Source organism: Convolutriloba macropyga, chromosome 9, assembly GCF_964194025.1.
Source record: "Convolutriloba macropyga chromosome 9, txConMacr16.3, whole genome shotgun sequence".
Taxonomy (NCBI): Eukaryota; Metazoa; Xenacoelomorpha; order Acoela; family Convolutidae; genus Convolutriloba; species Convolutriloba macropyga.
In genome coordinates, this window is record NC_134476.1 from 53,326,936 (window position 1) to 53,342,583 (window position 15,648).

A 15,648-nucleotide genomic window follows, 5' to 3' on the forward strand; every position below is an offset into this window, starting at 1 on the left:
AGTAGTCCATACAGCCTCCATTGTTTCCCTCACTTTTGATTTTCTTTTTTGATACTAATTCTTTGGATTGCTTTGCTGAACAACTGCTGTTTGAAACCACTTAGCAAATTAGCAAAGAATGAAACTAGCCTAGAGAAATCAAAGATTTTATATAAAAAGTCGAAAAGACGGCAAAATGAGGTAACGCAAAACAAATTTTCATTTGATGACAAAATATAGAACGAGTCCCGAAAAACAAGTCAATTAACTGAAAGAAAAAATTAGAACTGCAGTACCTGACCAGCAGATCATTTGAACAATGCCAGCCAAAAAGACAATCTCCAAAACTGAAAAAACGAAAACAATGAAAATAAAAAATATAATAAATGCTAAAACTCCTGAAGCTTTTACCCTCACGGCCAAATTTGATCCATATAATTAAACCCATTAACCCAAGCAAAAGCCTTGAAAGAGGATCATTTGCCAGAAAGATAAAAATTGAGAAATACGACAAAGACTTTAAAAAATCAAAAATCGCAGAACTTAATTAAGATCTTCAACCTTTGTGTCAGACCTAAAAATTTGACCGTAAAGATCAATATACATCAAAAATGGAAAAAACTTGAAAACAATGAAAATTTAAATGAAATTTTGCTAACATGTATGATATTAATATCTTCAGAACTATTACATTCTCTCTAGAGGGTATCCAGTAACCAAAAACTAAAAAGACGAAAAATATGAACAAAATTGCAAGTTTTAATTAAAAAAATTGCAATAATTCGTGAGATTAAAATGTTGAAAGCCGTTCCATCGCCTCTGCAAACTATGCAGAAACCTTTTATCAAAGCACGAGGAAGTTCTCTGGCCCCTGAGGCTGGAAAAACTCAATGACTAAAAATTTTCGAAAAAATTTCAAGAATTAATGTCATTTTTCGTGCAGTACCAAAATATAGAGTTCAAAAAATGGCCATGAAATATAATTATGATCTTGCAAAGCCTTGATGAAATTTGACAAACGTCAATCCAATAATAACTAAACAAAAACATAGCCGGCAGATTGCCGGAAAACAGCAGCCGTTGACGCGCTTGATGCACATCGGGATTGAAACAGAAAAACAAAAAAAAAGAGATCAAATGACCGATTTTTTTCGTTTTTTTTCAGTTATAATTTTGCGAGCAGTTTCATTTGGATTCTAAAATTATACTTAATTCAGCTTCTAAACTGAAAGCTAAGAAGCTTAATACCGATGTCAGCTAGCAAACACTACTGAATTTTGATAACCTAATTCTCAAACACTCAATGACCGGGCTTCATCAGTTTATCCAGTCTCTATTGATTTTGATCTTTTCACTTTGACGGTATTCACCAAATTGCGTAATTGAATGCGTGAATGAACTTAAAATCCATTCATTTGAAACATTGAGTGAAGTAAGTCAGAAGTCAAACGTAAAAATCGTGGCTTATGTTAAACGAAAAACGTGATCAAAAGGCCAAGCGAAATTTAAAAGAAGAGCGCCTAAATAATAGCAGTTGAGAAGCTGACAGCGGCTATTAAAAACTCAAAAAATGGTTAGAAAAGCCCTGGAAATTGCACCGATTTGAGAACTAAAAATTCCTAAAAAGACCTTTCAACCTTAAATATAGGCATTCCGAGCAGATGCACCACTCTTAGCACTTGAGGGACTAATAAAGCCAGCGTTGGGCCTCTAATAAAACTTAATGACCACTGGGTTTTACCTGTATATCCCGTTTGGAAATATCAAAGTCATTGAAAAATGTGTACAAATATCTTACAAAAAAAACATAGCAGTACACATTCTGAAATACAATTCAAAGAATTGGACCATTCTATGACCCGGTAAAAAACATTTTTAAATTGACATAAAACTATCACAGTCGACAAAGTATTTGACCCTAGTTAGGCAAAAAATGAACTAAGAACAATTGGAAAAGTTCCTTTACAGGTTTTTTTATTGACTGAAAGTAACAAATCATTACAAAATTATTGACTTTACGCATCCTTAGAATGATCAAACAATACAAACTTAAACCGACAAATGTTGGAAGAATTGCTCTTGAACGACAGGCGAGGCAATTTAATTCATGGTCTTAGTCTAGATCAATTTTTCTTTATGGGTGCAAAAAAAAATTTAACCCCACTGGGATTTGAACCACTGACCTCTCGATCCATGGCACACCCGCACTAACCACTGCGCTACGAGGCACTTATTTTGCTTTGCTCCAACCGATTATAAATTAGCAACTTCGGAGCACTAGAGATCACTCAAAAATGAACGAAAGCGTGAAAAAGTCACTTGAGAAGTCAAAGAATGTTAAAGAAAAGCGCAAAATTGTCAAGGAAAAAAAGGCACACACGTTTACAATAAGTGCCATGAACTTCGTTCAAGAGCAATTAAAAGAACAGAATTCAAGTATCTGGTATCTAAAATTGGGCTGCATGGGTTTATCCCTTTTCTAATTCTGATTCCGGTTTTTTGTACTGACTGTTTATTTTGAAATGCTTTGTTGAGCAACTGATGTTTAAATGCACTTTGAAGAGAATGAGAGAAGAATAAAAATAGCCTAGAGAATTCCAAACGATTTCATGCAAAATGTACAAAAAGCGTCAAAATGAGGTCAAACGAAACAAATTCTAGTTCGATGAAGAAAAAAGAAAACTAGGATCGCCATAACCGAAGGCTGAGAAGATGAGGGCGGCTGTTAACAACGTCAAAATTGGAACGACGGACAAAACACGAAAAACTTTGATTTGATGAACAACAAACTTGAGGGAATCAATGACATACAAGGACAAAAAATGCAAAAACGAAAAAAAAAGTGAAAACCAGCATATCTTTCTAAGTAAAAGAATCTGACAACTACCTGTCAAAATTCTCAACTTCAGCAAAAAAACCACTTTGGAAGTCCTTAAACATCTTTCATCAATTTTTTATTAGCAACCGATGCATTTTGTGATTATTAAGATAATAAAGATAATAATTTGCTTCTTGGGAAACGCAAAGATCATCAGTCGAAGAAAACAAACAGTAAATTGAACCGATTACTTCCGTTAATTAAAGCGTATTAGGCAGCAAATGCGATCTGTCAATAATGAGATAAGAAAATACTGAATAATAAAAATTTGTGACGTTTTTTGAAAAAATGGGCTAAGAAATTCAATAGTGGGCGTCCAAAAAAAATAACATTAGAGGTTAATATATAACACTATTAAGAAAAAAAAGCACACACGTTTACAATAAGTGCTATGAACTTCGTTCAAAAGCAATTAAAAGAACAGAATTCAAGTATCTGGTATCTAAAATTGGGCTGCATGGGTTTATCCCTTTTCTAATTCTGATTCCGGTTTTTTGTACTGACTGTTAATTTTGAAATGCTTTGTTGAGCAACTGATGTTTAAAAGCACTTTGAAGAGAATGAGAAAAGAATAAAAATAGCCTAGAGAAATCCAAACGATTTCATGCAAAATGTACAAAAAGCGTCAAAATGAGGTCAAGCGAAACAAATTCTAGTTCGATGAAGAAAAAAGAAAACTAGGATCGCCATAATCGAAGGCTGAGAAGATGAGGGCGGCTGTTAACAACGTCAAAACTGGAACGACGGACAAAACACGAAAAACTTTGATTTGATGAACAACAACCTTGGGGGAATCAATGACATACAAGGACAAAAAATGCAAAAACTAAAGAAAAGTGAAAACCAGCATATCTTTCTAAGTAAAAGAATCTGACAACTACCTGTCAAAATTCTCAACTTCAGCAAAAAAACACTTTGGAAGTCCTTAAACATCTTTCATCAATTTTTTATTAGCAACCGATGCATTTTGTGATTATTAAGATAATAAAGATAATAATTTGCTTCTTGGGAAACGCAAAGATCATCAGTCAAAGAAAACAAACAGTAAATTGAACCGATTACTTCGGTTAATTAAAGCGTATTAGGCAGCAAATGCGATCTGTCAATAATGAGATAAGAAAATACTGAATATTAAAAATTTGTGACGTTTTTTGAAAAAATGGACTAAGAAATTCAATAGTGGGCTTCAAAAAAATCACATTAGAGGTTAATATATAACACTATTAAGATTTAAAGTGAAAAATGACACTAGTTTTGGCGCATTTTTCATTTAACTTTTTGTATTAAATTGCCGCCAATTGAGTTCAGCTGCTTGAAATTGTGATAGAGAGAATATTAGATCAGACGAAGCGCAAAAATTCAAGGGCGCAAAAGTCACTCGAAGTCAGAACGATCAAGCAAAAATTTTGCATAAAAAACGACCAACATTTACAATAATTGCTATGAACTTCATTCAAGAGCAATTAACAACAACTACCCGTAAAACTTAACAAGTTCATTAAAGTTTGAAAACAAGAAAACATACCCGGCAGATTGCCGGAAAATAGCCGCGGCTGATTCCAATAAGCATGAATGGAATTGAAAGAACAGAAGATATTAAAAAGAATTTTGTGCAAAATAACTTTTAAGTCCGATTTATTTTGATGGCATTTCGTAGTTGAACATACTTCTGTTTCTTAGAGAGAGGCTACAGGGCCACTATCAATACCAATAAGCATTAGAGATGGTAACTAAGACTTATAGGAACGATGTTCAAATAGCGGGCATCTAAAATTGAGCTTTATCCCGTTTCTATTTCTGATTTCGATTTTTTACACTGACTCTGTTCATTTTGAATTGCTTTGCTGAGCAACTGATGTTCAAAATCACTTTTAGCAGAATGAGAGAAGAGAGAAACTAGCCTAGAGAAATCAAAAAGATTTCACGCAAAATGTTGAAAAAGCGGCAAAATGAGGTAAAGCGAAACATTTTTTTATTCGAAAAAAATAGGAGCGCTATAATAGCCGGCTGAGAAGATGAGGGCGGCTATTAAAAAGAAAGTCATGAAACTCTCTACCCGTGAATTCAAACCGTTAATTAGGTTCATTTATAACCCACTACTTCGGTTATTTAAAGCGTATTAAGCAGCCAATGCGATCTGTCAATAATGAGATAAGAGAATACTGAATAATAAAAAATTTTGACGTTTTTTTTTGAAAAAAGTGCCAAAGTCACAGAAAGCATCAGTTTGGAACACACAATTTTATCGATTAAGATTATTCCTATAAGCGCCTATGAGTTAAATCACTAATGAGATCAAATGGTAGGACAACAAAACAACCGACGAAACATCGGAAGAATTGCTCTCGAATAGTGGGAGCACTACTCAATTGCAGCCTGCTTCAGTCGGGCTGGGGGGAGGGGGAGCCTAAACGGGACTAAGATATTCAATAGAAGGCTTCAAAAAACTACATTAGTATATAACACCATTAAGATTTAAAGCGAAAAGTGACATTAGTTTTGGCGCACTTTTCATTTGCTTTTAGTATGATCAAGCGAAAACCAAAAATTCAAGGGTCACTCGCAAAAAGTCGCTCGAAAAGTCAAAACGAACAAGCAAAAACTTTGCATAAAAAACGACCAACATGTTTACAATAAATGCTATGAACTTCAATCAAGAGCGATTAACAACAACTACTCCAAAACTTAACAAGTTAATTAAAAAAAATGTTTGAAAACAAGAAAAGAGTGATGAAAACCTCTAGCCGTGAATTCAAACCGTTAAATAGGTTCATTTATAACCCACTACTTCGGTTATTTAAAGCGTATTAAGCAGCCAATGCGATCTGTCAATAATGAGATAAGAGAATACTGAATAATAAAAAATTTTGACGTTTTTTTTTGAAAAAAGTGTCAAAGTCACAGAAAGCATCAGTTTGGAACACGCAATTTTATCGATTAAGATTATTCCTATAAGCGCCTATGAGTTAAATCACTAATGAGATCAAATGGTAGGACAACAAAACAACCGACTAAACATCGGAAGAATTGCTCTCGAATAGTGGGAGCACTACTCAATTGCAGCCTGCTTCAGTCGGGCTGGGGGGAGGGGGAGCCTAAACGGGACTAAGATATTCAATAGAAGGCTTCAAAAAACTACATTAGTATATAACACCATTAAGATTTAAAGTGAAAAGTGACATTAGTTTTGGCGCACTTTTCATTTGCTTTTAGTATGATCACGCGAAAATCAAAAATTCCAGGGTCACTCGCAAAAAGTCGCTCGAAAAGTCAAAACGGTCAAGCAAAAACTTTGCATAAAAAACGACCAACACGTTTACAATAAATGTTATGAACTTCATTCAAGAGCAATTAACAACAACTACTCCAAAACTTAACAAGTTAATTAAAAAAAATGTTTGAAAACAAGAAAAGAGTGATGAAAACCTCTAGCCGTGAATTCAAACCGTTAAATAGGTTCATTTATAACCCACTACTTCGGTTATTTAAAGCGTATTAAGCAGCCAATGCGATCTGTCAATAATGAGATAAGAGAATACTGAATAATAAAAAATTTTGACGTTTTTTTTGAAAAAAGTGCCAAAGTCACAGAAAGCATCAGTTTGGAACACACAATTTTATCGATTAAGATTATTCCTATAAGCGCCTATGAGTTAAATCACTAATGAGATCAAATGGTAGGACAACAAAACAACCGACTAAACATCGGAAGAATTGCTCTCGAATAGTGGGAGCACTACTCAATTGCAGCCTGCTTCAGTCGGGCTGGGGGGAGGGGGAGCCTAAACGGGACTAAGATATTCAATAGAAGGCTTCAAAAAACTACATTAGTATATAACACCATTAAGATTTAAAGCGAAAAGTGACATTAGTTTTGGCGCACTTTTCATTTGCTTTTAGTATGATCACGCGAAACACAAAAATTCAAGGGTCACTCGCAAAAAGTCACTCGAAAAGTCAAAACGGTCAAGCAAAAACTTTGCATAAAAAACGACCAACACGTTTACAATAAATGCTATGAACTTCATTCAAGAGCAATTAACAACAACTACTTCAAAACTTAACAAGTTAATTAAAAAAAATGTTTGAAAACAAGAAAAAAGAGTAATGAAAACCTCTAGCCGTGAATTCAAACCGTTAATTAGGTTCATTTATAACCCATTAGCAATCAAAGAGATATGTCATTGATGATATTAATTGACACATAAACAACAGAAACATAAAAAGGGGAAAAAATCTTATGTCCACTAATTATTTAAGTTTACAAATAATTTCAAAGCCACAAAAAACATTACTTGACCGTTGCTGAATTCAAGCAATTGCAAATAGGCAAAATTAGAACACAAATGTATCATATTAATTTCAACTTGCCGCGCTTTAAAAAATTTGCTTTCGAAAACATAAAATTTGTTCAAACACCAACTTCGCAGTCCACATTAAAGGTAATTTGAACAAACCACGGTTCAAACCCACTCACTTTTTCGCTCTCTTTACTACTCCTGCTTGATTAAACCATTCTAATTTGACTTCTCCATGACGGGAAAAGGCAAAAAAGTGAGAACAGATCTTGAAAAAGACAACACACTAATACAATCAAAATACTTCGCTTTGTGAAAAATGACAGAGCTTCAATACAATCCAATTCTTGGATTGCAAAAAAAAGATAGGACCCTAATACAAATCAATTCTTGGATTGAAAAAATGGCAGCGCCATAATAGCCGGCTGAGAAGCTGAGAGCGGCTATTAAAAAGAGCAGGCGAACAAAAGCTCCTCTCACCTAGCGCCCTGGCACCTATTAATAAACACTTGTTGAACAATGAACTGGACACCTGCCATAGGAAGAGAACGATAAATTTTGAAGTTCCTCTATTGTTGTCGGAGGAAACGCAACGGAAATTGTGGAGTTCAATCATGCGAGCACCGATGTAGGTATTAAAAGAATCTGATATGAAGATAATAGAAGACGCACCATTGTGACTGAGAACTCCATTAAGCATTGATCCTCCATGCAAATGTGTAGGTGTGTCAAAGTCATCGTTATCTTCATCGTCTCCAGCTGAATCAACAGGTGCTCGTCTGTGATTGTTTGGCACATTAACCAGTCCACTTCCTCCAGCTCCGTTCATTATTGTATTATTGTTAGATAGAAATGTAGATGTGTTATTGTTGGTTGAAATTCTATCGCGTGTACTTCTGCCATGTAAATGCTGCAGGTAACTGTCAACTCTCTTCTTCACTCGCAGCAGAGAACACACTTGGCCTGTTGATAAAGAAACCAAGTGTTTAATCAGCTGAGATAAGGATATTAGCTGTTTAAAACAAGAAATGACTACTCAGAAAAAAATACGATTAGAACCGGCAACAATTGGATTTGAGCTACAGAATAAAAACTTTTATTGAAAACTGGCAGAGCAGATTGCCAAAAAAAGCTGCGGTAGCTCCGAAGATCTGCAGCCTTAAATAGCGGAGAAAGCCTTAGATAGTGGGAAAGTAATCTCCTTCCGCAAAGATTTTTAAAAATGCTCTCAAATAAACTTCAATTAGAGTTACCCACTCACCTGACAGTATCTCTTCAAACAAAAAAATGTCAATTTCAGAATGAGGAAGTCAATTTTAAGAGAGAAAAGTCAAAAGTGACCAAAAACTTTTTCACGCAAATGAACAAGCATAGCTGGCAGATTGCCAGCAAATAGCCGCAATAGCTTCGTAGACCCGCAGTCTAACAAAACAGTAATAAAGACAGACCAAAAAAATCGTCTTTTCATTGAAGGCTGATGTGTTATATTTTGATTTAAAATCTGTATAAGTTATTGCTGCCTCTATTAGCTGATCTCAAATAACCTTCATTTAGAGTGACACACACCCATTTGACCTTATCTCTTTGAATTAAAGTAAATAAAAGTCAATTTCAAAGTGAGGAAGTCATTTTTGTGAGTGAGGTAAGTCAAGTGTGACCAAAAATTTAATCACACAAATGAACAAAAAAAACTCGCTCCACTAAGAGCAAAAAATGACGTCACGCATGCACTGCAGTTGAAAAGGCATGAACGAATGAACAAAAAGCAGATTTGAAGTGGTTGTGACGTCATATGTTCGTAACAAAAATCGCGACGAAATAAAAAAAACCAGGAGAAGGCCAATAATAGCCCAAGCTATCGCTGTGCGGCTATTAAAAAAAAACTCCCTTCACTAAGAGTGAAAAATGACTTCACACACAATTCGGTTGAAATTGCATAAACGAATGATCGAAAAGCAGATTTGATGTGATCGTTACGTCATATGGCCTAACAAAAATCTTTAAGACGAAAAAAAACTTAGCCGGAAGAACTCCAGAAGTGACTCGAGGAGTGGGATCTTTCTAAAAAAAACCGCAAATGAAAACAATAAATTTAAGAATAGATAACATTGCAGCACGTAAACAGAAATAACTATGACGTCTTTAGGAAACCATAAAACAAGGCGCAAACATTTAAATCTTTTATTAAAGTTTCGGCAGAAACCACGAATATTTGTATTATTAGAAACATATCTATCAACGTTGAAAATTATCCAAAAATTAATATGGACAACAGCTGATCAGTTTGAAAAAAGACGAGGCTAACAATTGCCACTAAACACCGGTCTTCAGAAAAAACTCAGAATTTGCAATTAACGCTTTGACCCAAAACACACTGTGAAAGCATCAAGCAGTTAACATTAATAGAAACTGCTTTTTATATTAAAAAATAAAACAACTTAGATCTCAGGAAAACAAAAAATTTCTCCTTTGAGCACTACAGCTATCCAATCATTAAACAAACACTGCTCTTTGGCTCGATATCTCTGTTCTAAGGAATTTATCAAAAAAAAACAAAAGCAAGAGTAAAGTTCAAAGGCCAAAAACTGTTAATTACTAAAACCAAGCACCATAAAATTTTACAGAAAACAGAAATCAGTCAATCTACCCAAAATATCAGTCAGGAAAATTAAAGTGACTTAAAAAATTCTCAGGGTAAATTATGTAAAAACATAGCCAGCAAATTACCCGATAAAAGCCCGCCGTTACCCGCTTGACGCACATTGGGATTGAACCATAAAAAGAGATAGAAACTAACAGAATTTTGATGTGTTAATATTTTTATTTGGTGTGCAAATTCTGCATATTTGGTTAGGTTCTAAAATTGCACTTAATTCAGCTTCTAAACTGAACGCTATTAAGCAAAAATCTAAGGCCAGCTAGAAATCGCTTTAATGAACTTTGCTAACCTAATACACTATGACTTAATGACCGGGCTTTATATGATTATCTCGTTTCTTTTGATTTTGCTCTTTTGACTTTCACCGTATTCGCTACACTGCATAATTTAATGCGTGAAAGAAGTTAAAATCGATTCAGTTGAAACAGTGAGTGAGGTAAGTCAAAAGTGAAGCCCGGGACTTATGTAAAACGAAAAACGTGATCAAAAAGTGAAGCGAATTTTAAAAGAGAGCGCCTAAACAAAGACGTTTTGGCTGACACCGGCTATTAGTCAAATCAATTCTAAATAAAAAATTATAAATTATAAGGAAAAAATAATTATTTATTAACTCATAAAAAGAGCAAATAAAGCCCAATGCTATGGCAAGCACTAATAGGCATAAATTTCTGCCAAAAATGTGCCAAAAATAAGCTGCGGAGACAGACACATCTTAAAAAAGTAACAAATATCCATCTGCACAGTTCTGAAAACAAACTTAAACTAAAAACCAAGTACTATTCATTATTTAGCATTGGAGGTTGCACAAAATTACATAGCTATCCTGCTGTCAAAATACTCAGAAAAATAGAGTTCGAAACATTAATTTTGCCAAAGTGTCAAACGATTAATAATTCGCGATAACGAAACTTTTGTGTCGTTCCAAACATTTAACGCCAAAAAATAAACCAAAGTATCAATAACAAAAACATAGCTGCTAGACTGCCCGGAAAAGTCCGCAATAGCTTCGTAGATCTGCAGTCTTAGATAAAACGAGACCAAAGAAATCGCAAAAGAACGAAAAAATCTCGCTCCACAAGGAATGAAAAATGACATTCCCAACGCCAATCAAACAAGAGAGCATCAATGAATGTACAAGAAGCTGCTTGGTAGTGACGTCACATGGCAGTGACAAAATCTTGACGAACTAAAAAAACTGGACAAGAATAGAATTACGTACCAAAATTAAAAATTCAAGACCTGAGAATCAGCCACACTAGAGTCAACAGATTCGAGTGTAAACAGCAATTACCTAAACAAAAAAATTTTGATATTCAACAGAGCATATACTAAAACAAGCATCAAAAATTGTAAAGACAGTGATCAAGTAATCAAAAAAACAATAAGGCAAATCAAGTTAGCCTTTACTCAATGGGACCTTGGACAGTAAACATTGCCAGCGTCAACATACCCGGCCGGTTGCCGGAAAATAGCCGCCGTTCATTCCCATAACCACAATTGGGATTGAAAAAACAGAAAACAATTTAAAAAAAGGTTTGTACAACAACAGTTTTAAAGCGCAATCAATTTTGATGTCATTTCGTAATTGAGCATACTCCTATTTCGCAATTGAACATACTCCTATTTTAAAACCCCCTTGCTTATTAAGAAAGCACAGTGATAACGAACGAACTTTCAATTAGCTGACTTCCATTACCCTGGTGCAATTTATCTCTACCATGTTACATTTGTTCATCCCATTTCATTTGACCTTTTCAATTCTTGCATTTACCATTTAAAACACACACGGCAGATTGCCGGAAAATAGCCGCCATTTATCTCCATAACCCCGATTGTAATTGAAAAATGAAAAAACAGAAAAATGCACACAATTGATTTTTATAAAATGGCGAACTTTTTTTCACTTCATCTGGTAGTTAGACATACTCCTGTTTCATAATGAGAAGATAAAGATGCCAACATCAATGCCATTAAACATTAGAGATGGTTACTTAGATTTATAAGAGCAAAGTTCAAATAAAGGGCGTCTATAATTTGGCTTTATGGGTTCATCCCTTTCTTTTTCTGATTTAGTTTTTTATACTGACTCTCTTTATTTTGAATCGCTTTGCTGAGCAACGGTTGTTTAAAATCACTTAAAAGAGAAACAGACCCAAAAAACTTTATAAAAAGCTATTTAAAATTTTGATTAAAAATCTAACATACTGCTGCTTCAGATAACTTCAATATGAGTAACGCCCTCTCACTTGAACTTATCTCTTCGAAAAAGCAAAAAGACAATTTTAGAGAAAGGAAGTCATTTGTGAGATTGGGTAAGTCACGAGTGTACGTTTATTGAACAGAACTATAATATGCGTACAATTTTCTAGGCTTCCGTGTATACTAATTACAGAAAACAGTTCATATAAACAAAAAAGAAATCAGGGCCATAAAACCTAAAAGTTAAAACAAGATGTAGAATGAACCAATTAAGCACATGAATTGCACTTAGGCTTTCAAAAACACTAAATTATCGATTCCCGGAGCTTATATAGAGATGCAGCCTCTATCAAGAAATATTTCGACGCAAAACAAAAACATAGCCCGCAGATTGCCGGAAAAGAGCCGCCGTTGACGCGCAAGACGGGATTGAAACTAACAAAGTTTCAGAAATTGTTCTAATTAAATGTGCAGTTTCAGTTAGAATCTAAACCTATATTTACTTCAGCTTCTAAACTGAAGGGTATTACGCTTAATAGTAATTTCAGCTAGCAATCGTTCTATTGAACTTTGATAACCTAATGCACTATGACTTAATTTTGTGTTCTTTTGATTGTGTTCTTTCAACATTGACAGTTTTCACTGCATTGCGTAATTCAATGCGTGAACGAAATTAGAATCCATTCAGTTGAAACAGTGAGTGAGTGAGGTAAGTCAGACGTCAAACGTGAAAATCGTGACTTATGTAAAATGTGTTTAAAAATTAAAGCGAATGAAAAAACATAGCAAGACAAGTCCTGACGTAAATTTCACAGAATTTTCATTGACTTAACAAAAAACTAGACCTAGAACTTACTATGAGTAGATTGGGAAAACTTCTTCTAAAAAACAGATCAAAAAAATTTTAAAAAAAAAACAAAATCAATCTCAAAAGGCCGCGTGCGAACAAAAAACCCCTAGCGAGAAATGGAAATTTAGTTCAAACGAAAAAATTGGCAGAATGAATGGATTGGGAAAACGCTTTAGAAAAAAAAACCATGAATGCATTGGGAAAACGCTTTAGAAAAAAAACCAATCCAAAAAATCAAAAAACAGTAAAAATCAGAGTGAAATTGCCGCATGTGAACAAAATACCACTAGCGAATATTTGTTCAAACACCGTTTTCTCACTCCACTTTAAATTTAGAGCGAAAAAATTTCACGCCACAAAACCACTCGCTTTCTCGCTCCACTTCCTGTTTCGGCGTGACCAAAATCACTACTCCAATTTGACTCCAAAAATAATGAACATAGCTGGCAGATTGCCAGAAAATAGCCGCAATAGATTCGTAGATCGGCAGTCTAAAAAAACAGTAATAAAGACAGACCAAAAAAAATCGTCTTTTCATTGAAGGCTGATCTGTTATATTTTGATTAAAAATCTGTATAAGTTATTGCTGCCTCTATTAGCTGATCTCAAATAACCTTCATTTAGAGTGGCACACACCCATTTGACCTTATCTCTTTGAATTAAAGTAAATAAAAGTCACTTTCAAATTGAGGAAGTCATTTTTGAGAGTGAGGTAAGTCAAGTGTGACCAAAAATTTAATCACGCGCATGAACAAAAAAACTCGCTCCACTAAGAGCGAAAAATGACGTCACACATGCAATTAAGTTGAAATTGCATGAACGAATGAACAAAAAGTGGCTGTGACGTCATATGGTCGTAACAAAAATGATGACGACCAAATAAAAAAAAGAGAAGACCAATAATAGCCCCAACTATCGCTGTGCGGCTATTAAAAACGTGTTAAGATCTTTACAAAAAGACAGCGCCCAAATACAATTCAAATTATTTGAATTGTAAAAAGAAGAGCGTCTAAGTAATAGCCGTTTGCTGCTAACGAAATATTAGCCGAGGCTGATGGCGGCCATTAAATACAATAAAAATAGGGCCGAATTGATGGAAAACTTCTGAAAACCTTATTTTATATGAGCCTTTCTTTCAAAAACACTTTTCCAAATCGAAAAACCATTCACTGAATGAAGCGCGTTTTCAAACACCCTTTACACTAAAATTCTATGTCTTTTGAGTAGCTTCGTTGAAATTTACACTAAAAGATTAGCAGAGCTCAAAGAAAGCTGCCCGGCAATTTGTTTTGTGTCAAAAGCATAATTTAATTTCTTTGGAAAAAAAACTGAAAGTCGGAGAGGAGTCGGAACATCGTGTGTGAGCATTCCCGTGTAACTCTCTCGTGCATTTTTTCACTGTAGAACAAGATTTCTTGACGTTATGGTAAAAACGGTATGAAAAAAGTCCACATGAGAACAATCCAAAGGAATTTCTTTGAAAATTAGAGAAACACTGAATTTCGATGTCATGCAAATCATCATATCATATACTTCTAATTATTAGGAAAACTTCACCTTGAAAATTTGCAGATAAGAATTGAAATTTAGCCTTTGTAGCGAAAATATGAAAATCTCAATATTATTTTGATGCTCATTTATCATTGCTGTTGTTGCACAACCGCTGTAGGGTTAAAAACATGGTTATTTTATTTAGAAAAACTTTGAAAATGTGTTCAGGACTTAACCTGTTCTTCCATTTTTTTCTGTTCAAAATCTGTTCTAATTAACCGGAGAGCTGAAGTTCAAGTTTCCATCAGTTCTCGAATTGTAAAATTACCGGATCTTAAAAGGTCTCATTTTATGGTAGCGCAACTCACCTAGTACATTGTAGTCAATCCATCTAGGGTCCTGGTTGGGGTGTTGGGTGAGGAGGTTGAGGTCACAGTCATCGTCCCACCTGGCACACACGTCCCTCCAGTGCACACTCAGCCAAGAGTCACTATCTAAGTAGTGCGCCAACACCGCTGCATGCATCGCCTAAACGCAAATAAAAACACTTTCACCACCAAACGCAAGAGAAACAATTTAGATGTTTTGTCAACAATTTTATGGTAATTTCTGAAACTCGGCCTTTTTCAATGACAACTTTGTAATCGATAGGTGGTTGAATTTTACCTCAGATGTTCAGTGAGACCTGATCTGAGCGAGGAAAAATTCAGCCTTTGAATTTTCGAAGGCGCGCTCACTCAAATCACATTTGAAGCGCCTTTGAATTAAATATTTGTGTGAAGGAGCCCTTCACGCTATGAACTTACGCCTGAGTCTTCTCAACAGTTTCGGTGAATAGTAAGGAGACTAGTAAGGCGTCAGGCTATAACAGAACTTAATGCCCGCCGAGCTTTATCTGTTAATCAGGTTTTTGGCAGACGAAAACTTCAAAGCGCGAGTCCAAAAATCGGTTGAGCGAAAAACCGCTTCAAAAAAGACCGCAGGACTAATATTAATGCCGGTTTAGACGATACAATTATTGAAAGCAGTTACATTTCGCCATGCGGAGTGGAACAATACGTATTGAAAAGATTTCTGACTTCTACTGGGTTAGCGACGTGGATCCTTTTATAATCCACGCCGTACACTGTCTGGTAGTGCCACCCATCTCCCACTGTAGCACCTTCAGGAGCATTCTCACACTTGTTCTGATAGTTCAACGTGAGAACAGGCACACATCCTGAAACAAAGCTGCTCTTCATTAACACGTTTTTAGGAATGTCAAATCCGTGAACAAAATAGAATCAAGAAATCA

At 34.9% G+C, this 15,648-nt stretch overlaps 1 protein-coding gene across 1 annotated transcript in view; it reads right to left on the bottom strand.

The window, feature by feature from the left end:
- The window catches only part of LOC142345853 (uncharacterized), a 116,135-nt gene that overhangs the window by 22,868 nt on the left and 77,619 nt on the right, over positions 1 to 15,648 (bottom strand). The window contains exons 14-16 of the mRNA XM_075398266.1: positions 15,434 to 15,573; positions 14,723 to 14,882; positions 7,828 to 8,118 (exon numbers count right to left, since the gene is read on the bottom strand). Of these exons, the coding sequence (XP_075254381.1) occupies positions 7,828 to 8,118; positions 14,723 to 14,882; positions 15,434 to 15,573 (591 nt within the window). The remainder of the gene's footprint in view (positions 1 to 7,827; positions 8,119 to 14,722; positions 14,883 to 15,433; positions 15,574 to 15,648) is intronic.